Below are 26,290 nucleotides of genomic sequence, written 5' to 3'. Positions count from 1 at the left end.
TTACTGCAGTTGTTCACACAAGTTGTCTACTATCTCAGTTATCCTTTCAGCCACTGAGTTTCTTGACAACGAAATTTCTTGGAACACTTTCACATTTCCAGGACAGACGTTTTCAGCCACTTTTATCATGCATTCTTTAACCACGGAGTCTTCACTGAAAGGTTTGGAATGTTTTGCCAGTAAATAGTTGACTTCATAACTGGCTTTTACTACCAATTCACTGCCTTTGTTAATTTTTATAATTTAATTTTGCTGCCTTTGAAGTGAGTTCTTCATATCCTTCAGTTTTTCTTCTCTTAATTTAACCTCGAAGCAGGAAAATTTTTCTTTGTGAATTGTATCATAGTGTTGGTTAATATTGTACTCTTTGACAACACTAATTGATTCACTGCAAATAATACACACAATTTTACCTTTTACCTCTGTGCAAAAGTCATCTTTCTCTGTGCATCTTTCTTGGAATTGTCTTCCCGCATCAACAACCTTTCTTTTTCCGATTGGCTTAGAAAGTGACATCATGTCGGAATCATGTGTATATAAGAGTCACAACACAAAACTGTTTGCTTACTGACTTTATTAAATAAAAACTGCAACACAAATATTAGTTCACTCACATTATGATGCAACAGACTCGAACAGTATGAAATCTGCAGTAAAACTGTCAGCGTGCAAAACGATTCCTTAAATAGGCAATGGAAAATTCTGAAAATTGTGCAATCACAGAAAGCAGTAGACAGTAGTGGAAATTGGTAGAAACATTATTCTCCGTGGAGGTGGTGCGGGCTGGGGCCCGTGGGCCACCCATCTGACACCCCTAATACACACACGCACACACGCACGCACACACACACACACACACACACACACCATAATGTCAATCAATCACACACACATATCATAATGTCAATCAATCACTTAACGCTATGATGTTATTGTCTGTCATGCCTATGTGTTGATCCATCAGAAATCCATTATATTATCCTTCTTGACTTCTACTGCTGCTACTGATAACATACACAGGGAAAAACTGCAGTAGCAGGAAACCAGTTTGTCCAGTAAGTTTCTCGTAGTTTGCCTGAGTTCTCGGCAAACTACAAAAAATATATATACACATACAGGGTGTCACAAAAATACACAGCATAACTTCAGGAATAAGTTCCTCATATGTAGACAATAAAAATATTTTATATCAACATAGTTCCGGAAATGCTTGGTTCCCGAGTTATTAGCCGGAATGTCTTATCTCCCGCAGGTGATTTCCTTCATCACAAGGTTGTGATGAATTTAATTATACATGTATTACTTGTTTTAACCTTAATAATAACTACTTTTAATGATATTAAGATTCTGCTAAAGATTTAGATTTGAAGAAAGGTTCCATGAAAGAGGATTCCAAAGAAGGATTCTGCAGTCAGAAAAATACTGAGAAACCCTGATATCAGAGTATAACAGTGGATGAATAACTATTGCACAAGTTTGCTGTGACATTAAACATTGCATCATTTCATTGCATGACAAATAACTTAAGAGGCTTTTGGTTTTTTTTAGGAGCATTAGCAACTAAGGCCATATTGTTCCGGGATATGCGGTGGTCATTCCCTGACCTTTCCACATCCTCCGTATTTGGTGGTGATGGGCTCGAACCCCGGTCTAATCAAGAAGCGTGTGCTACACACTGCTGCTCCTTCCCACCTGGCTACGGAGGCGCCTGTTTTTAAAAGAGGCACAGCTACTCAATAAAAGGAGATGTTTAATGTCACAGCCAATCGTGTGAAAATTATTCAAACATCAGCCATTATAATCTATATCATGTATTTTCTGACAGCAAACTTTTCACAAAGAACAGTGCAAGCAATTATGTGTAAACACTATATAAGTGTCTCATTTAGCCAATTAGTATCAACATGAGTATAAATTATATTCTGGGGGATGGGGAGTACATTTCATGTTAAAAAACTTGCTAGTAGAAAAGCTTTATTTTCTTTTTGATTTTTGTTAGAGAAAGCCATTTTGTATATTCTCTTCTTTTTGAAAGTCATTGAATATACCTACATTATTGGAGAGGAAATTATTAAAAGAGCAGCAATGTGACATTAAAATTAGCAGAAAGCTGTTTTTCATATTAAAAAAAAAAAAAAACTGAACCATTTTAACTATGAATGTGATCGTTTATATTTAAAGGTCTTAATATTTATGACCAAAAGAATAAAAAATTTAATTCTGCAATATTCACAAGAGAGTATTTCAAGCTTTTGAAGGAAAATATGAAAATCAGCAATTGAGTCCCAAGATTAAAAAAATAATAACTGGTGTTAGTATGCTATAAGCACTTTATAACATACATTTTTCAAACCCCATACCCAATTCACATTTCACATCCTCACAGGAAGGTCATCCTTCTCCTTTAATCGCTGCTATTTAATATCACTGAAGAAGATCCACAGGGTAGAGATGCAACATGTTTAATTCTTTCTTCATTAAATCAAAGTAAATGCAGTGAAGTGTCCTGCTTCCATTGAATATATCTTCATTATAAATGCCCTTTAGCTGTCAGAATGACTTACAAATGTTCACGAGCCACTTTCTCATTATGACAGTTGTGAATTAGATTTAATCTAATTCATAACTGTCATAATCTGAAATATCGGTGCATAAAAATAACATATTTAAAAAAAGAAATACAGCAAACCCCCGCTATTCACAGAGGTTACGTTCCTGAGAAATGCCGTGAATACCGACAACGCGAATACTGAGTTATGGCTCCCATAGCAATAAAAGGGTTCTGTTCCAAAGTATGAAATATATAAGAAAAACTAGTCTAAAATTTTGTCTATGTATGTATTATATGTACCTTCATAATATGACTATGTACATAGACAGTACATAGTGAAATGCAAGCATAAGGCATCAAAATGGAAATAAGAAACAATTTAATATTAAATGTAATATTTATTAGAAATTTCAAACAAATCTTTCAATCCAGTGCCTTTGCTATAGCTAAAAAACTTATCCCACCAGTGCTATCACCAGTTTTGCTAAAGTGTTGATAAAGAAGTTTTGCCTTTTCACGAATGATCAGTGAACTTAACGGAATTTTATTTTGAGTTCGGTCTTCTATCCACAGATTTAAAGCCTTTTTCATTTTTTCTAATTTAACATCATGAGTTACGGAGCAAATTTTTGAAGCAATTAGTGCGTTTTCACGGACACTACGGCGGATTTTTTCTTCCGATTTCTTGATTGATCGTACCGTTGACTAATTGATTTTATGTTTTGCCACTGACGAGACACTTTCACCATTAAAAATTGTCTAATAACTGAATTTTACTCGCTAATGTCATCATCATCTTTGATTTTTTCACAATTCCCTTGTTATTCGTAGCCATATTTTTGTAGCGGTTAGAAAAGAACTTGTCCACAATAAAGTCACTTTTTTCCGTTAACACACTCGAAAAAGTCTGTTTACACTAACACACTGCAAAACGGTAGATTTTTCACTTTCGTAAGCATATCAATTTATAAAATTAAAAGCAAACGACAAAACATTCCATGACAAGCGCATAACACATACTGACAAGGATTAGAGAGAAACACCCACGCTCGCAATTTTGTCACCCCTCTCCCCTCACCCACTGAGTGCTGTTTTGACCGGGAAAGATGATTTTAGCCACGCCCATGTTTTTTTATGGTGGAAAATGTTCACGGCCATTTAAAATTCAAATTTTTTTATTTTAAAACATTATTTTATATTAAATCAGCGACTGCGAATACAGATATCGCGAATAGCGGGGGCTTACTGTATTAAAAAATTTTTCAATATTTTATGATATTAAAATTAAATAGATACACATCTACTTAGAATTTAATTTCAATAATCTGTACTTTATTGTATGTAGTGTTACAAGATTGTCACACGTTAATCATTATAATGTTTAAAGCAGAAGATATTTTGTTATTATGGTCATGTGAAATATTTCTGAAACCCTGATAAAACTGCTGAGGCCAGATAAAAAGCGTATGAGGGTGGTGACTGGCTGATCTAAGCAATCGAATAACACAAATAACAATGATTCTTTTAAATTAAAATTAATTCTTTATGCTTGAAAACTTACCAAAAACTACCACTTTTTCTTTGCGTTCATCTGATTCTTCAAGCTCAGCATTCAGCCATGCTAGCTGTTCTTCACCAAGTGCACCATTCATCTGAACAAAGCGTCTTTCGGTTCCTTTTAAGCAAGTATCAAAATCCCAGTCTTTGCAATTATAATGCCCATGATGTGCATAAAGTATCTCTGCTGCTCGTTTGTAGTTTGGATGAGAGGACTTGTAACCTAGGACACTAATTTCAAAACAATCAAGGGCAATGAATTTGATCCCAGGTATAGGAATAAACGTATAGTATAAGGGAGGATACCAGTCTTCACTGTCACTAAATGACTGTAAAGAGAAAGTTGATGAAACACTAAATGGAATGTCACTGCGTGAAAGTGATGGATAAAAATGTTTAACTAATTCATTTCTCTGAAAATTATACAGCTCATGATTTCCAACTACAGGAAATGTCGGGATATTTTTGTGCTTTTCAAAATGATTTAATGTTTTGCAGAGTGCCTCTTCTGATACCGAATTCAGAAAATTTACTCCATCAATAATATCACCCAAGTGCAATGCAAAACTTACTGGTGTTAATGAAACCTGTTGCTCCCATTTTAAGAAAGCATTATCTACATGGGTTAAGGAACTACGATAATATCTTGTATCACTACCATCAGGGTGTGGAGGCCTATTATCACAATCTGCATACTGAACATCTGTCAGAACACCAAATGTAATATAAGGCAGCTTCTCCTTTTCTACCAAAGCACTGTAAGATGTACTAGATGTCATAACCTAAAAGTAAACATACAAAATGTTAAACTCAGATTAAATGCATAACATATACTACATGCATTTAACACACACACACACACACACACACACACACACACACACACACACACACACACACACACACACACACACACTCTTAGATGGTTCATATTCCAAATGAACTAATTATGACACATTGCACATTCAACTTCATAATTACTGACTTTATTTATGAGGTACCAGTTATAAGCACTATAGTGCTGTAATTTAATGTTACAAGGATTTAATTAGGATAAGCAACAATTTTTAAACTTGATACCAAGTGATCAAACTGTATAACATAGTGAAATTCTAACAGATGTGGTCAGCATTACTATACTGCATATTTTTTTTTTTTTTTTGTGGTCAAGACCCAGATAAGTATTAAATGTTTTTCATTTTAGTACTCTCTTCAAATTAAAATTCTACCTCTAAGAATATATAACTTATAGTATGGGAATGAGAAATTTTTCTAGGTTTCAAATGTCATTGAGAAACTGGTGCCATGTTGATGTTTATCACTGTAGCTTAAGAAATGGGTAACACTGTTCTTGTGAAAACTGAACTTTGTGCAAGTTAGCTGTATATTCTTCTCATCATTTGAAATGCATGTTCAACAGTGGATGTTGTTCACACATTTGCCATGGGAGGTCAGGCCTGTTTACCAGTCATTTCAAGTTTAGTTTTGATTACAGTGCACAGCTGAATGCCATTACTTATGATCCAGTTTTTTTAAATTTGTGTTTTCAGCTATGTTATTCCATATGAAAGAGAAAGCGTAGTAAAAGTGATACTTCTTTTGTTATGAAACACAGGAGAAAGCCTCTTAATCTTGATATTAGCAGTACAGAGCAATGTTGAGAAAAAATACAAATTACAATAGAAATTTAAGGTGTCTGCAATCCTGCCTGGACACAACAGGAGGAAGCACATGAGAGCCTTATCAATCAGTTTGGCCCTGGATAGACTGCATATGGCTCACAGGGTAGATTTTTCTCAGAGTGGTCTGTGCTTGTTAACAAGAGAGGTTTCTACAGGGATGGGATACACTTAAATAGAAGGGGTGCAGGGATATCTGCTAGCCTAGGAGGGGCTATATAAACTAAAAGAATAACAGTAACCTACACAAAGGTGGAAGTGATTCTTGCACCTTCTATAAGAACATGCAGCCTGTTCTAATAGAAGCAAGGTTTTAAGGATTTCAAGACATGCTGTGGGTCCTCATGGAACAAGAAAATACATGGGCTGTGTTAAGGTTACTAAGAATAAAAGCAGTTGCAGGTATACTTGTATGAGCATTAGTGTTCATACTTGTATGAACACTAATGCTAGGAACATAGTAAATAAATCTGATGAATTTAAAATACTGATCAAATCATCAAGTGCAGACATTTTGGTGATATCAGTCATGGTGTCACTCAGATACTAGGTTTTCAGAATTTCATTATGGGGAGGACAATGCATACATTGTGTACTTTTTTGCAGGCTCCAGGGATCCCCCATACCTCACTTGTGTAGATGTAGTGTAGGTTTAATTAGAGCGGTGAGATGTTCTGTTGGAGTGTTTTTGGAAGGCAAATGGTGTTTCGCAGCTTTCCCATCCTTAGCCACATGGAGACACACCAGGTTCTTCTACCAGAGCTCTTAACTAGGTTTCCAGAGGATTCTGGAAGAACTTGGATGAGAACTAAGGAAAGGGGATAGTGGAAAAAGTGTGGGGAGTAAGTTAGGGAGGGAAATAGAGATACAGTTAGTCCCTGACTTACGTAAGCCCGAGTTAAGTAACTTCAGACTTACATAATTTTTTTTTTTTTTTTTTTTGGTAAAATCATAAAAGGTATTTTCTGTATAATTTTTAAGAGCGAAGTCGAATGAAGGAACAATATGAAGTTTTTATTTTCGTTCCCATACAAACTATGTTGGATAATAATGTGCAGTGTAACTAGAATCTAGGTAAATAACTATAGTCAACATTTCATTTTCTGCTTTAAAAATTCTGAAGAAATATTCAACATGTGTTTGAGACAGGTGAACTACATCGAAGCACTTCAAAGACACCCCCACAACATTCAAGCCATGTGGACTGTGTCCCATTGACTATTTCTTCGAAGAATTACACTCTAAGCCCTTTGTCTCCACATCCTTTCTTTCTGGATTGTAGAGTCAGTTCAGTTTTGTTAGAGAGCAAAGTGGAAACTTTTGTTTGCATTTTGTATGTAATATTTGTTACACATATAGGGTTATTGTGGTGAAGTTGAGATTCACCTTGTCCTACCATTTTTAACGACTTCACATCAAACTGTCATCATGTAGTGTGTGCTTTGTTTGCATGATGTAAGGTATGCTAGCATCTCTTGTAACTTAACCCTGTGAAGTTCTTTACAGAAAATTTCATTTTGACACCGTTATCATGGTGCCGTCTAAGCGAATAAGTTGTTGTTGTTATTTGATTTTTAGGAGCATTAGCAACTAAGGCCATATTGCTCCGGGGATATGCGGTGGTCATGCCCTGACCTTTCTGCATCCTCCATATTTGGTGGTAAGCGAATAAGTGAACGCGGTACTACTTCACTGCTGTCCCCCAGATAAAGTTTTTAATTGTTGTGGTACACAACTATTTTTATTCATTGTTCTGAGATATTATGTAGTTTTTGTAATTTTGGCATATCAGGGATGTAGTAGCAATATTTTATTAGTCATTCCCAAGTTACATAAAACACAACTTACATAAGAAGTCCTGGAACGCATCTGTTACGAATGTCGGAGCCAGACTGTATATAGATAGATGGGGATGAAAGCAAATGGCATCCCCATAAAAGTCAGAAGATATAAGGTAAAGAGTTAAGAGAATAGATGTAGCAGATGGACAGTGGTGTCTAGATCCCGCCTCTAATGGGACCAGAAGTGATAATCTCACCATGGGAATAAAGGTCAGCTAAATTCCTACCCCTAGGAGGGATTGGCTTCAGAAATTCAGCTCCAGAAGGAGCGAGCAAGCCTGCAGTAGCTAAGAAGGATCTTATTTAGCAGTACTGAAAAAATGGACCCCAAGGCAGATCCCATCCCAGAAAGGGGTCAGCAGTCAAAGTTGTCCAAGAAGTCACTCAGAAAAGCAGAAGCTCTCAGAGGATAGTTAGATCCAGAGAAGTCCTGTCCCAGAGGAGATCAGAAGTAGGTGTTAGTTTGTTACTCCAAGATGCATCTGGAAATAGACAAATATCATATCCCAATTTGGCCATTGTTGCCTGATAAGCTGTCAAGTGATGGTCCTGATTTGGATCTGAAGAGTCTATGTTGAAACAATAGTTAGGAACAGAGAAGTGTAATGTCCAGGTTCAGGCTTGGTCACAGGTAGTGTGTCAAGTCCAGCAGGTAGATGTCAAGTCCACGAGTAAGGTCCATTCTTGGTCTTCAGGAATCTCCAGTGTAGATAGAGAACAGCCTTTAAGATCTTCTGAACGCTTTATCTGCAAAATATCTGATGGGGGTCAGGGAGCTCAAGAGAAATGCAAAAGAGAATGCCAGAAGGTTTTCTTTAGATTCCAACAAAACCAGACAAGGAGTTGTAGTCAGATATTCAGATAATGTGTGCAATCAAAGATGATATGATGTGAAGTTTTGTGACTGCAAAAAGGACAGAGGGGAATTGGGCAAGTCCTAAGGCAGACAACTTTGCATTAAGAATACCATGTCCAGTGAGCAGAAAAGAAGTGAATAATCTTGGGATGAACCATGTCAGCTGTTGTTTATTGAATTCCTTAACAGTGGGGATGAATGCAAAGGTTGTTCTTTTCTTTCGAGGATGTTGTTTTTGCCAGCCATTTGTCAAAAACTGCATTCCAGGAAAGTGACCCTCTGGTCACTTTCCTGGAATGCAGTCAAGCCCTGGGGGCACCCTCTAGTTATTGATCTGCAAATTTGATGTGGCAATTTTAACAATGTCTTCTGTTGTCAAGCTAACTGGTCATCAATCAATATATGGGATTTGACACCCTAGCCTCTCAGAACCTCTCCAGGATACCGTCCCCAAAGGGTGTAAAAGGCCCCTTTGAAGTCCACAAGGGGACAAAGGACATATTTCCTGTCAGTAATGTTAGCAGCAATCATCTATTCCCCATATACGATGGCAAGGTCATCTGCATAGGCAAATTTGGTGGTGTTTGAATGTCATTTTTGCCAGCCATTTTCAAAAAATGCATTCAAGGAAAGCAGTCAGAGAATCGAGCAATCTAGTTATTGGTCCAGAAATCTCATCTGTGGCAGTTTTAACAATAAGCTTTCTGTTGTCAAGGCCATCAATGACATATAGGATTCAAAACCCTGGCATCTAGGAAACATTCCAGGACGCTCTGCCAACAAAGGGTGTAAAAGGGCTTTGAAGTCCATAAGGAGACCGAGAAATCTGCTGTTAGTAACATTAGCACAAATCGCAGACTTCATAGGGTTCTCAGTACTTTTGCCTTTCTTGAAGCCATAGTAGTTAATGCAGTGAATATTTCTAGATTGGTATGCAGTGATAAAACTTGGGGCAGATAAGTTTCTACAGGACTTTGCCAATAATAGGGAGGAGAACCTTCGGCCTATAGGAGTCAAGTTTGTCTTAGGATTTGTCTGAATTTTTGGACAATCACAATCTGCACTGATTTCCACAAGAATGGAAACACTCCATTACAAAGGTATGAGTTGAGTAGATTGATTACGATTTCAGGAGATGACCCAGAGCTGTTTGATAATATCAGCTTCTATTAGATCAGGTCTGGGACAATTCCCCGATCTGGTTGTTTTCACTACGAGATCAATTTCCTCCCTTAGGAATGGTTCCTCGTGTGCACTGCCTTGATGTGTCAGGTATCTAGATGCATAATGGTTTGTAGGTTGCTCTATTGTTGGGATAAGTTATTGTGCATAATGAATCCAGTATACTGCTGACAGTTTGTGACCAGGTTGTTGGCTCAGGTTGATCCCAAATTCTGAACGTGGAGTAAACTGGGATAAATTTATTCATGACGAACTTGTAGGTAAGCCTCAGTGATCCTCATTCTTGTCCTGCTGACAAGAGTTTCCCAAGCTTCCTTTTTCTCTTGATATATGGTTCTGTGGAAAACTTGCCTTGATTCTTGGACTTCCTGGAGTCTCAGTATTTCATCATGTGGTCTGCGATTTCTTTGAGTTTTGGTACTGTCCTCTGGAGGTCCTGATATGACTTCTTAAGTTGAGTTAGATTATTGGTCCACCAGGGAAAGTGGAGACATCTGTTTCCTCCTGAGAATGGAAACTTCGCAAGCAGAGAAGAGTTTTGGATTTCTAATGCTTATTCTCCAGATGGAAGCCTTTTTAACCACTTAATGTTGTCTGGAGTGCAAATATTCTGATGCAGAGTTCAAAGATATCCACAATTTGCAAGTTTAGTATTGTACCTTTTGCATTCAGGAAGGTTTCTTCTTCTTGCAGTATAGCTGGGGCAATGCTGAAGGTGATATGCGTAGAGAAAGGACACACAGGCCAGAAAGGGTAATGCTCTCAGTTAAAAAGCACAAAATCTATGGTAGTGCATTCAGTGGACATGAGTGGCCAGTGTAATATTGAATCAGTTTGATGTGACATGAGCACTGGGAAAACAAAAATGAAGGTAGGGATGAGTTATAGGCATAATGACAGTGATGAGTATATTGAACAACTATACAGACATATAGTGGACAGAAAATCAGAATATCATATGGGGGACTTTAACCTTTAACTTTCCAGATTTTGACAGGAACTTGGGTTGGTCATTCACAACAGTGGCAAGCCTTTTATGAATTTATTGGATGACTGTTTTCTACACAGACATATAGTGGACAGAAAATCAGAATATCATATGGGGGACTTTAACCTTTAACTTTCCAGATTTTGACAGGAACTTGGGTTGGTCGTTCACAACAGTGGCAAGCCTTTTATGAATTTATTGGATGACTGTTTTCTACACCAGCATCTTGGAGAGACAACACGAGTAAGCAATGCACTTGGTGTGGTTATCAGCAATAAGTCTTAGAACATTAAGAATCTGCACAATGTACTGATGTGGAATTTACTTAAAGATATAACTACTGTCAAAGGCAAAAGGTGACTAACAACCTTAGACATTTTAAATTCTATGCAGTGGGACTATTCTATGAAGCATTTCAGGGATGTAATTGGAGAAGCTACTAAGCTTTTTTTTATCAACTAAGAGATACAGTTCTAGGAATAGACCTAAATGGATGTCAGATTAACTGATGAGACTTGTGGCAGTGAAGAAAAATGCACTGGATGCATAAAATAATCATGTGATACAGAAGGCTACAGCAGGTATAAACTAGTTTGCATTCAAAGTCACAAAGAAGGGTAGGCAAGCTAAAGCAGATTAAGACGTCTCTGGCAAAGAATACAAGGAAAATCAGCTAAGGCTTCTTATGACATCATATACTTAGATTTCAGAGAAGCTGTTGATATTGTAAAACATAATAGGCTATAATACAAACTGGAAAAGTATGACATTAAACACAATTTGCTGCCATGAACAAAGGAATGGTTTAGTGTGGTTATCAATGGACACTGCTCCTCTTGGACTAATGTTATTAGGAAAGTTCTCCAGGGTCCAGTGCAAGGCCCACTGCTAATTTATGTATTTCTTAATGATGTGGAAAAGGCATATCAGGCTTAACGTTTGCAGTTGATATGAAAGTTGGCAGTAGTCAATCACAGTAATCAGGTATGTTACTGCAACAAGATCCTAAACAAATTAGGCAGATGAGTTGAAAAGTAGCAATTGAAGTTTAATATTGACAAATGCTGGGTACTTTATATTTTTTTTTTTTTTTTTTTATGAAAACCCCAAACACGAAAGGTATCAAAACCTATAGTACTCAGTACCATGCATGGGTTGAAGGAGAAGTATGGGGGGAGGGGAATGCCGGAAACTTTGCTCTAGAGACTAAACATGGGTTTCACCACTTCAAGCCTCCAATAAGCAAAGTGGTGGTATTTCACCGGTTGATGAAAGTCATCTACCACCTACAATATGGGGGAACAGTAATGCCAGACTAATGTATCAGCTTTGTGGTACCATACTCAGGGCAGCAGAGAATGAAAAAGACCTGGAGGTAATTGTGCAGTCAGATCTGAAGTTCCCTGAGCAATGCAAACAGGCTGCCAGAGCGGGTCATGGGATTTTGTCAATGTTATACAGGAATTTTGCCAGCAGGGATAATGTGATTATCCTATTGTATAAGGCAATGGTTAGGCAACATCTTGAGTACTGTATACAGGTCTGGAAGCTTCATTTTAAGAAGGACGTGAATCAGTTGGAACAGGTGCAGAGAAGAGCAACAAGATTGGTGATGGGAGCAAAAGTGTACCCTTACCAGGAAAGGCTTTGATTTTGCAAATTACAGCATCTGGAAACAAGGCTCCTGCAAGGAGATCTGACTGAAGTGTTGAAGACCCTGAATGGATTAAGTAAGCTCAATGCTGATTGAATCCTTCCTCTTGCTCAGACTACACACGACAGAGACACAAATTCATATTGAGGAAAGATTGTTGCAGGTCGGATGTAAATTTGCCTTCAGTCAGTGGGTGTTTCATTGTTGGAAAACTCTCATCTGGTGTTGTGAGGTGGGTAGTTTGAATAAATTCAAGAACTATTAAAACTGTTAGAAAGGATGGGCAGATGAAATGGAAAGCTTTTTTTTTTCTGACTGATGCTATATAAATTTACTTTCTTGCATCTACTACTATTAACAATAAATAATAAATAAACATAATCAAATATTCAAAAGCTGGCTAGTCTATGAATCAATGGCACATACCATTGATTCAGACACTGGCACATGGCATTAATGGTAAAGTACTCAATGTGCCTCAAACAACAGCGGTAACAGTTCTCAAAGACAAGAATATACAGTAAACCCCCGCTATTTGCGGTATCTGCATTCGCGGTTTCGCAATCGCCGATTTAATATAAAATGAAACCTAAAAAAATGTGAATTTTAAAGCACCGTGAACATTTTCCGCCATAATAAAATATGGGCGTGGCTAAAATTATCTTTCCCAGTCAAAACAGTGCTCAGTGGGTTGGGGGTGAGGGGTGACAAAATCGCGAGCGTGGATGTTTCTCGCTAATCCTTGTTCAGCATGTGGTATGCGCTTGCCATGGGAGGTTTATACGCTTATAAATTGAATAAATTTATCAATTTATAAATTGATATACTTACAAAAGTGATAAATCTACCGTTTTGCAGTGTAAAACAGACTTTTTCGAGTGTGTTAACGGAAGAAAGTGACTTTATTTGGACAAGTTATTTCTAACCTGTACAAAAATATGGCCACGAATAACAAGAGAAATGTGAAAATATCAAAGAAGGTGATGACATTAGCGAATAAAATTGAGTTATTAGATAAAATTTCTAATGGTGAAAGTGCCTCCTCAGTGACCAAACATAAAATCAATGAGTCAATGGTACGATCAATCAAAAAATCGGAAGAAAAAATCCACCATAGTGGCAGTAAAAACGCGCTAATTGCTTCAAAAATTTGCTCTGTAACTCGTGATGTTAAATTAGAAAAATTGGAAAAGGCTTTAAATCTGTGGATAGAAGACCAAACTCAAAATAAAATTCCGTTAAGTTCACTCATCATTCGTGAAAAGGCAAAACTCCTTTATCAACACTTTAGCGAAACTGGTGATAGCACTGGCGGGATAAGTTTTTTAGCTAGCAAAGAGGCTGGTTTGAAAGGTTTGTTTGAAATTTCTAATAAATATTACATTTAATATTAAATTGTTTCTTATTTTCATTTCGATGCCATATGCTTGCATTTCACTATGTACTGTCTATGTACATAGTCATATAATGAAGGTACATATAATACATACATAGACAAAATTTTAGACTAGTTTTTCTTATATATTTCATACTTTGGAACGGAACCCGTTCCATACTTTGGAAAGGTTGAGCAGATGGGCTGAGAGGTGGCAAATGAAGTTTAACATTGACAAATGTAAAGTACTACACATGGGAAACAGCAACCCCAGAGCAATGTATAAATTCTGTGGTACTACACTGACAGTGGTAGAGAATGAAAGGGACTTGGGGGTGGTTGTGCAGGCAGATATGAAGTTCTCTGAGCAGTGCAGACAGGCTGCAAGAGTAGCTCATGGAGTATTGTCAATGATATACAGGAATTTTTCCAGCAGGGATAAGGAGGTGATTATTCCATTGTATAAGGCAATGGTCAGGCCACACCTAGAGTACTGTATACAGGTCTGGAGGCCTCATTTCAAGAAGGATGTAGAGCTGCTGGAACGAGTACAGAGAAGGGCAACAAGATTAGTGAATGGAACAAAGGGGTGCTCTTACGAAGAAAGGCTTAAGTTTTGCAAATTACAGTGTCTGGAGACTAGGCACCAGCGAGGTGATCTGATAGAGGTGTATAAAGCCTTGAATGGTTTAAGCATGCTCAATGCTGATGGGATTCTTCCTCTAGCTCAGAAAAATCACCTGAGAGGGCATAAATTCAAATTGAGGAAAGACAGATGTAGGATAGACGTGAGGAAATTTGCCTTTAGCCAGCGGGTGGTTGGTTGGTGGAACAGACTTCCATCCCTTGTGGTGGAGGTTGATAGCCTAAATAAGTTTAAGGCTCAGCTGGACAGGTATTTGAAACGAACAGAGGGGTGAAGTGGAAGTGGGTTTTTTTTTTTTTTTTGGCTGATGCTGCATAAGCTTGCTTTCTTGCATCAAATGCCTCTACTAATGCTAAATGCTAAAAAACCCCTTTATTATTATGGGAGCCATAACTCAGTATTCGCGTTTTCGGTATTCGCGACATTTCTCAGGAACGTAACCCCCGCGAATAGCGGGGGTTTACTGTAATTTTAGAGCAGATGAAAAGTTTAGCTGATATGCAAACAAAAACAATTAGGCCCATAAACTTGCTGCAGAGATGGGGAACTTCTCTAATCTGGACAAAGGACCAAACAGGGCATCAAGTGTCTAGCCATAATCTTAACCTAAACACTTTGTCTTAAGGAACTAAGAAACATGATGAGGGCTCCAAGGAGGAATCAATTAGTGCTAGCAAAGGGTGGTTCGTGCATTTTAAACTGTAAGCAAAATTTCAAACAATGCTAAAGTTGAGAAAGGAGGAGGGGTAGGGGATTAATGTGCTGAATAATTGGGCCGTACTGGAAAAAATGCCATCTAAGAGCTAAGTATTTTTTTTGTTAGTAGTTGGTGCATCGGCTTCTGTGGCCATAATGCACCTCCCAAGGTTTTGCACTATTTTGATCCAAGCCCGAGGCAGGATTCAAACCCATGACCTTTGGGTTGCCAGGTAGGCAAGAGCTAAGTAGCCAGGAAAGAACAGATCATGCATGGCTATATATGCACATACTACAGGGCAAGTCTGTATTACAAGTAAGCATTTATAAAAACATTATATTGTTAGGACTTCTTTGTTCATAAAGGTAGAACATTAATTTTTGTTTCTTTTTTTCTTTTACCATATCCAATGGGATTGTGATGAATTATTTTCTGAATAAACTGCCATAGCCAAGAGGTGGGTAAACCACCTCATAGCTCTTGGCTATGTTATTTTCCCCTCCTTTCTTACTTAATATTAGCATTAGTAGAGGCATTTGATGCAAGAAAGCAAGCTTATATAGCATCAGTAAAGAAAAAAAAAAAAAACACTTCCTATTTCACCCATCCATTCACTCCAAACGTTTTAGTTCAGCCTTGAATTTATGCAAAGCTTTAGATATCTTAAAATACCATGTAGATGGACTAATAATAAAATAGCAAATGCTTAAAAAATTCCTAATTTTTAATTCCTTCAAAAATTTCTTATCCTCTTCCCGATGCCTTCAGACATGTCTAAACATAAAAAAACACAACTTTCTAACATACTCTTTAAATATTTCTCCAATAAGCTACACATCTTACAAAAAATGTCTTTATCACAATGTTATTCCTAAATTTGCCCCGCTTTTTCCTAAAAATAGTTGCAAAAAATACCCCCACATTATTCACCGGACATCCATTATGATCATTCGAGAAGAACTCGGAAAAAGATTCAACAAAAAGCACAATCTTTTAAACAGCATACACCAACTTAGATTTCACCTTAAAAAAGAAATGACACCTCATGCCTGGACTGAATTTACCAATTATAATAATATACGTATTAACGCTACCATCCAAAACATAGAACAAAGATATAACAAAAAATGGATTTCCTTAACACCAAGATCCTCCCCAAAAATCACCACCGTTAATCTATCTTCCAAATCATTCACACCTTCCGAATTTCTGGCCTGGAATATGGCTTTAATTTTGCCATTAAAGATCAACACTACCCTATTAAAGACTGTATAGTAGCACTCCAATCCAAGCTTGAACATCACCCCAACAAATGGCACCTAATACACCAAACTAATAGTATCATAAACTCCAAACTCACAACCCACTCTAACATGAAGAAGCAACAACTCCTGGATATACACAAACTTAACAAAACCACTAATGTCATCATTCAAAAAGCAGATAAGGGAGATACGACTATCATACTAGACAAAGATACTTACACTGAAAAAATAGATTCTATCCTAGCAGATCAAGACGCATATATAAGTGACAACAACCACAATGTTACAAAATGGGCGCCTCCGTAGCCAGGTGGGCAGGAGCAGCAGTGCGTAGCACACGCTTCTTGATTAGACCGGGGTTCGAGCCCATGCCCACCAAATGCGGAGGATGCAGAAAGGTGAGGGAATGACCACCGCATATCCCCGGAGCAATATGGCCTTAGTTGCTAATGCTCCTAAAAACCAAATAACAAACATCACAAAACTCAAAAACAGACTAGATACAATTCTTAGGAAACTCAGACAAAATAAAGAAATTAACCTTTTCACATTACAACAAATAGGAATCCGCAACAATATCCTTCCCCATATGTTCGGGATCATTAAGTTACATAAAATGACCATCCATTAAGACCAATAGTTTCTTGCAGCCTGTCTGCACTGCTCAGAGAACTTCATATCTGCCTGCACAACCACCCCCAAGTCCCTTTCATTCTCTACCACTGTCAGTGTAGTACCACAGAGTTGATACGTTGCTCTGGGGTTGCTGTTTCCCATGTGTAGTACTTTACATTTGTCAATGTTAAACTTCATTTGCCACCTCTCAGCCCATCTGCTCAACCTTTCCAGATCCTGTTGCAGTAGCATAGTGTCAGTAGTGTCCTTGACAACCCTGCCATTGATTGCCTGTGATTTTTCTGAGCTAGAGGAAGAATCCCATCAGCATTGAGCATGCTCAAACCATTCAAGGCTTTATACACCTCTATCAGAATACCTCGCTGGTGCCTAGTCTCCAGACACTGTAATTTGCAAAACTTAAGCCTTTCTTCGTAAGAGCACCCCTCTGTTCCATTCACTAATCTTGTTGCCCTTCAAATTGAGGAAAGACAGATGTAGGATAGACGTGCGGAAATTTGCCTTTAGCCAGCGGGTGGTTGGTTGGTGGAACAGACTTCCATCCCTTGTAGTGGAGGTTGATAGCCTAAATAAGTTTAAGGCTCAGCTGGACAGGTATTTTGAACGAACAGAGGGGTGAAGTGGAAGTGGGTTTTTTTTTTTTTTTTGGCTGATGCTGCATAAGCTTGCTTTCTTGCATCAAATGCCTCTACTAATGCTAATGCTAATATAGCAAATCAGCTTTCACTAATTTATCTACCTTCCTAGTCAAAATCATACACCCTCTTACTATATTTTCCACCTTTAAAATTAACAACACCAATCAAGCCTTCCAAAAAGTCAACAATATTGTAATATCCGACAGTGACATATTAGCGTCCTTCGACGTCACATCCCTTTATACCAACGTCCATATACCATTCACCCTACAAGCTCTACATAAGTTTCTAGCAGCCGATGATACCTTAACAGAACGTACCTCTCTCTCCATAGACCACATCCTTGAACTCACTACACTTTTATTAGATGCTTCAGATACTTCAGATTTAACAATAAAATTTTTCAACAAATATTTGGCTTACCGATGGGCTTAGGTATCTCGGCCCCCTTGTCCGAAATTTACCTGGCAGCCATCGAGAACCAAATTCTACACCCCTTTCCACTCTGAATTAAAATTACACATACGCTACGCTGACGACATTCTTTTAATAGGCAATAGACCTAGTATTGACAATCTCTTTTCAAAACTCAATTCTGTACACGACAGGCTTAAATTTACCCTTGAAATTGGACTAAACAACCAGATCAATTTTCTCAACCTCACCATCTACATAACAGGCACAAAACTAAGTACAAAAATTTCAGGAAAAACACACATACCAGTAAATACTTACATTTCACTTCACATCACCCCCTTAACACTAAAAAAGCCGTCTTATACAACCAAATCTACAATGCTCTAAAATTTAGCTCTTCACAAAACGACCTATACAACGAAATCCAATATCTCACCGATAAATTCATAGCCAGAGGTTACCCCCATCAACTTATCTTACATACAATTACTATTGCCAAAAAAAAAATTAATAACCCAATCAGACATAATAATACAAACATCTGCATAATCCTCCCCTATCACAGTGAACTAGTAGGGCAGTTCCAGCGTATATTCAACGATACTGATATCTCTCTTGTCTTTTCCACTTACAATAAACTTGGATCTTTCTTCAGCTCTTACAAAGACACACATAAATATCCTACCAGCGATCTTAATAATATAATATACCTTATTAATTGCCGGCCAAACTGCGACACCTGTTACATTGGAAGTACTACTACAAAATATGGCTCATCAAAAACTTCTAACACCCATGCATATTACCACCACTACAGTCTTAAAGGATTAGCATTAAAGGATCAAATCGTTACAGAACTCACAACTCACGCTAAAAACCCATAACCACACCCCTCTTATCGATTCTACCATTTCTATTATTAAACTCAAATCCAGCTATAGGATTCTTCAATATGAAGCACTAGCCATCGAGTGGTATCGACACCATTCCAATCTTAAAGTCTTAAACACTAAACTTCCCTTCAACCTTTCACCAATTTGGAACCTCTCGTGGTTGAGGTTACCACATGTCAAAAAGTGCATCACGAGAGTATAAAAATTTTCTTAAATATCGCGCACGTTCTTTACCCACTCACAATTGCCAACTGAAAACGTAATCCAACGAAAGTCCCTGTAATAACTATTGGCCCACTATATTATTTATTTAATTTCAACTATTTTTCCCTACTTTAATGACAAACAAGGATTAGATGTGTACACACCTGCTTCCTTGCGCCTATTCCAATTTCTGAAATAACTTTATTTTTGCCCCTCCCTTAGTCTTTTTAATTCAACTATTCAACCTAAATATTAACCAACCCTTTCTAATTAAACCATGCAGATTTATTCAAGGTGAGTACCGTTTTTTTAAGCATTTGCTATTTTATTATTAGCTTTGAATTTATTTAAGCTGTCAACTTCAGCAACGACAGATGGGTTTGTTCCAACAATCAACCTCCTGGCTAAAGGAAAATTTCCGCATATCTATTCTACAACTGTCCTTCCTCAATTTGAATTTATGTCCCCTCAGGCAAGGAATCTGAGCAAGAGGAAGAATCTCATCAGCATTGAGCTTGCTCAAACCATTCAAAGTCTTATACACCTCAATAAGATTGCCTAGTCTCCAGATGCTGCAATTGCATAACTTAAGCCTTGCTTGGTAACAGCAACCCTTTGTTCCACTCAGTAATCTCATTGCCCTTCTCTGTACTCATTCCAGCAGCTCTACATTTTACCTAAAATGAGGCCTCCAGACCTGTATGCAGTACTCAAGATGTGGCCAGACCAGTGCCTTATACAAGGGGACAATCACCTCCTTATCCCTGCTAGCAAAATTCCTATATATTATTAACAAGTCCCCATGAGCTTATCTTGCAGCCTGTCTGCACTGTCAGAAAACTTCATATCTGGCTGCACAATAACCCCCAGGTCTTTTTCATTCTCCACTACCCTGAGTGTAGTACTGCACAGTTGATATGTTACTCTGGGGTTACTGCTACTCACATGCAGTAGTTTGCATCTTTCAATGTTAAACTTTAGTTGCCACTTCTCAGCCTATCTGCTCAACTTTTCTAGATCCTGTTGCAATTGTGTACTGCCCTTACTGTCATTAACAACCATACCAACCTTTGTATCATCTGCAAACTTGGACATTAAGCCTGATATACCTTCATCAATATCATTGATAAATACAGAAACCAACAATGGGCCCAACACCAAACCCTGGGGGACTCAATTAATAACACTAGTCTAAGAAGAGCAGTGTCCATTCATTACCACTCTCTGTCTTCTCCCACTCAAATATCCTGTTATCCCTAGCAGCAACTTGCCCTTAATGCCATACTGCTCCAACTTATACAGTAGTGTTCCATATGCAACAGTATCAAAAACATTCCTAAAATCCAAGTTTATGATATCAAAATAATTTTTTTCATTCAGTTCCTTTGTGACCACATCATAGTAGCCAATCGAATTGGTCAGACAAGATTTCTTCCCACAAACAAACCTAGTCTTATCTAGATGATCCTCCAGTGCTTCTTTAACCAGTGACTCCATTATTTTCCCCAGAACAGAAGTTAAACTAGCAGGTTTGTAATTACTTGTGTCACCTTTTGATCCCCCTTTGTGAATTGGGGATACACTTGCACATCTCCAGTCCAAGGGGACCTCCCAAGTCCAAGGATGCCCTCATAATCATGGCTAAGGGCCTGCATACTTCCTTTGCTGCCTCCTCTAATATAACTGAATAGATCCCACCTACCCCAGGTACCTTTCTTATGTTTAACTTCAACAATTTCTTCTCCACTTTGCTGTTATTTATTTATAAAATCATTTAGCTCCCTGTTAATAAGCTTCTGGCCTCCACTTCCCTACAGAATTCCTCATGTGTGAATGTTGGAGCAAAATACTCTGTTTGTGAGCTACCTGAGCAGAATTATCAAACAATCGAACCATCGATATCAAGTGGACCATTCTGATTCATCCCATTCCTTCTACAGTTTAAATAAGTAAAGAAGTTTTCACTGTTTTTCTTTGCATCCTTTTCCAAAGACTTCTCGTAATCTACCTTTGCTTGTTTAACCTCCCTTGTGAATTGATTACAGACTATCTTATATCTACCATAGGCATCTGTGTCTCCTTAGGTGCCTCTGTAGCCAGGTGGGAAGGAGCAACAGTGCGTAGCACAAGCTTCTTGATTAGACCGGGGTTCGAGCCCATCATCGCCAAATACGGAGGATGCAGAAAGGTCAGGGAACGACCACCGCATATTCCCAGAGCAATATGGCCTTAGTTGCTAATGCTCCTAAAAACCAAACAACAAACAAACAAACTGTGTCTCCTGATAATTTATATGCATGCCATGCATTTTTCTTCTCTGCTATGAGTCTCATTAGTTCATCTGACATTCATTTGGGCCTAAGCCTAGAACAGTATTCCTTAGTTGGCATGAAAAGTCTAGTAGCTTCCAAGATTAATTCTTTGAATGCTTCCCATTTAGAATTTGCTGTTGGTAACATCACCATCAGTTGGTCCTACTGTATAGAATTTAAAAACTGTCTGAGACCCCTGTAGTCACGTTAATGAAAGCAAAAATCCTTCCCTTTACCACTGATGGTAGTTACATCTTTGAGTAAATCCCACATCATTACACATTAATCACTGCCACCTAGTGGTGCCTTTATCTGCATATTCTTAATGTATGAATAATTACTGCTGATAATCAGATTAAGAGTATTACTCCCTCTTGTATAGTTACACTACTAAAAATACAATACCTTCCTCACCCCCCCCTTTGATGTAAAAACATCTGTGGCAGCACTAGAGTAAAATCAATTGGTAACTATATTTTCTTAGTGATGGAAATGATGCAATTGACTGTTAACAATTTTTTTTACGGAAATGATGCAATTGACGTCACTTATTATTAGGTGGCTGTTAGATTGTAAATGATGTTGCTGCCTAAATGACACCAACTCAGTCACTATCATTTATTCGGTAGAATAAGCAGCGGATAGAAATATTATGCAAGAATAAGAGCAAAATATTATGCAAGAAAGTGGGTAGTAATATTATGTAAGAATAAAATGCAGCCTTTAATAAAATCTGCTTCTCAAGATTTTGATCAAAATTCAAAATTTTGATCAACCTTCTAAGTAGCATAACTAAGTTTGAATCAAACCGTTTAAAAATTTATAAACGGTTTTACTCTAGTGCCGCCATAGGTTTTACATAAAATGAAACACATTTTATGTGTACAGGGTACACAAGCTGCTTTTTTTTATGATTGTGCCTTTAAAGGTACAATATCTTCCTAGCGATTAAATTATTTCCTTTTCCTTTGGTCCTTCCATGATGGCTTATTTGTTCCATGATGACTTATCATTCATGTCAGTACCTGATCTCAGGAAAGACAAATGTTTTTATCAATTTTATTTGTGTCTATTTTTAATTGGTTTAATCAGTTTTATGCATTTTGGTTGTTATTTATTTTAATTTATATTGTGTGGAAAATGCAATTTCGCATCCAGCCATAGTGAAGTGGTGCCAGCAGTTTGAAAGTGGTCGCACAGAATTGATGGATGCTGATCGAAAAGGAAGGCCATCAGTGTTGACCATTGCAGACAACATGATGCAGGTTGATGAGATTATTCGCAATAACTGAAGAATAACAGATGCAGAAATGGCAAAGGAGTTGGATATTTCGATAGGCAGTGTTCATTCCATCATCTGTGAACATCTTGCCTATCGCAAATTGTGTGCACGATGGGTTCCTCATTCGCTGACAGACGAACACAAAGGACAACATTTTTTGTCTTCTTCAGCCTTCCTTCAATGCTGTTCTGTGGAAGGCGATGACTTCTTGTGCCGCATCATCACTGGAGATGAAATGTGGGTGCACTATTTCACCCCAGAAACAAAGAGGCGTCTATGGAATGGAGATACAACATCACCTGTACAGAAGAAATTCAAAGTTGCACCATCAGTAGGAAAGGTCATGGCCACTGTGTTTTTTGACTGTGAAGGAGTCGATTACACAGAATTTATGGCAAACGCACAACAATTAATGCTACCTCATACTGCCAAACATTACGGTCTTTGCAAGTGGCCATGACAAACAAGAGGCCTGGAAAGTTAAGCAAAGGTGTTGTTCTCATTCAGGACACCGCCCTGACACACAATGCATGCAATACACGACACTTGCTCCAAAGTTTTGGATGGGAGGTATGGCAACATCCGCCGTACAGTCTCGATCTTTCACATTGTAGCTATCACATCTTAGGCAAGCTTAAAGAACATCTAAGGGGACAACGATTTGCAAACAATAAACAAGTGCAAACAGCATTTGACAGTGACTGTATGACCAAGGAGTGGATTTCTATCATCAGGAAATCGAATGTTTAGTCACACGTTCGGAGAGTGTTTATGCCAATGCAGTGACTATGTGGAAAAGTAGTGCAAGGTATGTGCTTTCTATTGCATAATGTTACACACCTCAATAAATGTCTCTTGGGCTAAAATCGTCAAGTGTAAGTTACTTTTTCAATTACCCTCATACAAGTCAAATAATTTATAGCTTGGGGTCTTGCTGTCCAAGGGAAAGGAGGGGAACTTCTATTTTTATCAAGTTAACTCTTGATCTGGTTATCAGCAGTGATTATTCGTGCATTAAGAATTTGCACAAATAAAAGTGACCACTAGGTGGCAGTGATCAAAGTGTATTGATGTGGGATTTACTTAAAGATAAAATTACCAAAGGAAGGGGTTTTTTCTTCCATAAAGGTGAGTAAAGTGTCTCAGACAGTTTTTAAATTCTGTACAATGGGAATAACTGATGATGTTACCGACAGCAAATTCTAAGTGGGAAGTATTCAAGGAACTAATCATGGAAGCTACAAGGCTTTTCATACCGATTAAGAAATATTGTTCAAGGTTTAGGCTTAAATGGATGTCAGATGAACTAATGAGACTCGTGGCAGAGAAGGAAAATGCATGGAATGCTCATAAATTATCAGGCGACACAGAAGCCTATGGCAGATATAAGCTAGTCTGTAATCAAGTCACAAAGGAAATTGAGCAAGCAAAGGCGGATTACGAGAAATCTTTGGCAAAGGATGCTAAGAAAAACATCAAGAACTTCTTTACTTATATGAACTCTAGAAGGGGATGAATTAGATTGGTCCAATTGATATCGATGATTCAAATATGGATGATCCTGCTCAGATAGCTGATAATCTGAATGAGTATTTTTCATCTACATTCACACATGACAAGTTATTCAATGAGGGGAATGCCAGAGGTTTATCAAACTGTAACAGGGCGCTTAATGATTTTGTAATAACTGAGAGCAAAGTGAAAGAGAAATTGTTGAAGTTAAACATAAAAAGGCATCTGGGGTGGATGGGATCTATCCAGTTATATTAAAGGAGACGGCAAAGGAACTAAGCAAACCCTTAACCATAATTATGAGGGTATCCTTGGACTCAGGAGAAGTCCTCCACGGACTGGAGATGTGCAAATGTATCCCCAATTCACAAAAGGGGGGGGGGGGTCAAAGGGTGACAAGAGTAATTACAAACCAGTTTAACTTCTGTTCGGGGGGAAAATAATGGAGTCACTGGTTAAAGATGCATTGCAGGTTCATCTAGACAAGACTGCAGTAATAATTCAGACACAGCATGGTTTGTTAAGGGAAAGTCTTGAATGACAAATCTGATTGGATACTATGATGTGGTTACAAAGGAACTGGATTCGAAAAATAATTCTGATTTCATATACTTGGATTTCAGGAAAGCTTTTGACTGTTGTGCATGGAAGACTACTGTACAAATTGGAGCAGTATGGTATTAAGGGTAGGTTGCTACAATGGATAAAAGGATGGTTGAATGGGAGAAGACAGAGTGGTGATCAATGGATGCTGCTCTTTGTGTACTAATTTTATTAATGGAGTCCTCCAGGGTTCAGTGTTGGACCCACTGTTGTTCTGAATATTAATCAAAGATATTGATGAAGGTATATCAGGCTTAATGTCAAAGTTTGCAGATGAAACAAAGGTCAGCAGGGTTGTTAATGACAGTAATGGCAGTGTGCTACTGCAACAGAATCCAGAAATTTGGGCAGATGGCCTGAGAAGTGGTAACCTCATTTAACATTGACAAATTCAAACTACTGCATTTTGTACCACAATGTGGTACAAAGTACCACATTGTGGTACTTTGTACCACAATGTTACTTTGCGTAACATTGTGGTACAAAGCGCTGAAAATTTTAATTTTACCAGTTTTATTATTACGGAAATAGATTAACTTCCCGTAATTTTCTTTTCAAACAATTAAAGCTACATGATATTACAATAATATGCGTCATTATATGTACTCAGTATTATAATAAAACTTAATGATGCATGATAACGCTCAAGCATTAAAAAAAGTTATCGTTTCTTAGAGATCATTTCAATATTACATTGATGAACGATCGATAATAATCTACAGGGTCTGTACTCACCGACCAATAAATATCATATGATACTAAACGATATGTTGAAATCAAGATAAGACTACAGAACAGCTGAATCGTCGACGGCTAATAACGAATTAAACCAACTCAAAATAATGTTGGGTGCGCCCCCATCGGCTACCAGCAGAGTCATATGGCAGACGCCCACAAGCAAAAATCAATAATTGGCTAAATTGGACACGTCATGGCGATGGCAATCTGTCACTCCTTTGTTTTGGTTTCTGTTTCGTAACAGTTCTATAACCACATATTCTGACATGTTATTTTATTTATTTGGTTTTTTTTTTTTTTTTTTTTGCGAATTATAATATTTATGAAATTATAAACATAACTGCTTACGGAGTATATTTGTGTATTTATTGACACTTTGCATGCTTTGAAAGAAAAAGATTTAACATGTAGGTTAGTACAAATGCATCATTTTAACATAGCTATCTACCAAAGTAATTGAATTAATTAATTGGCATCGTTTTGGTTGTATCTCATATTGTGAATGCCTTCACAACGAGTTGCCATGAAAGCATTCACAATATGAGATACAACCAAAACGATGCCAATTAATTAATAAATTCAACTACTTTGGTAGACAGCTATGATAAAATGATGCATTTGCACAAACCTACATGTTGGTCATTCTACCTCGTAGCACTAGGCTTTTGCCCTTAAATACTTTAAAAGATTTAATTAAAAAAATAAAAAAGCAGCGTGTGTATGCTGTACTCACGAAAGAGGTTTTATGTCATGTGAAAATATCT

The 26,290-nt window shown here is 37.6% G+C and overlaps 1 protein-coding gene across 1 annotated transcript in view; it reads right to left on the bottom strand.

Moving 5' to 3' along the window:
* The window catches only part of LOC150084118 (manganese-dependent ADP-ribose/CDP-alcohol diphosphatase-like), a 32,202-nt gene extending 6,589 nt beyond the window's left edge, over positions 1-25,613 (bottom strand). The window contains exons 1-3 of the mRNA XM_090375043.1: positions 25,524-25,613; positions 4,479-4,890; positions 4,113-4,418 (exon numbers count right to left, since the gene is read on the bottom strand). Of these exons, the coding sequence (XP_090231169.1) occupies positions 4,113-4,418; positions 4,479-4,887 (715 nt within the window). The 5' untranslated portion in view covers positions 4,888-4,890; positions 25,524-25,613. The remainder of the gene's footprint in view (positions 1-4,112; positions 4,419-4,478; positions 4,891-25,523) is intronic.
* Positions 25,614-26,290: the final 677 nt, after the last annotated feature.

This window comes from Mastigoproctus giganteus, chromosome 6 (assembly GCF_048544385.1).
Source record: "Mastigoproctus giganteus isolate SK-2022 chromosome 6, ASM4854438v1, whole genome shotgun sequence".
NCBI lineage: Eukaryota > Metazoa > Arthropoda > Arachnida > Uropygi > Thelyphonidae > Mastigoproctus > Mastigoproctus giganteus.
Note: the sequence above shows the minus strand (reverse complement) of the source record. Positions and strands in the feature narration are given on the sequence as shown.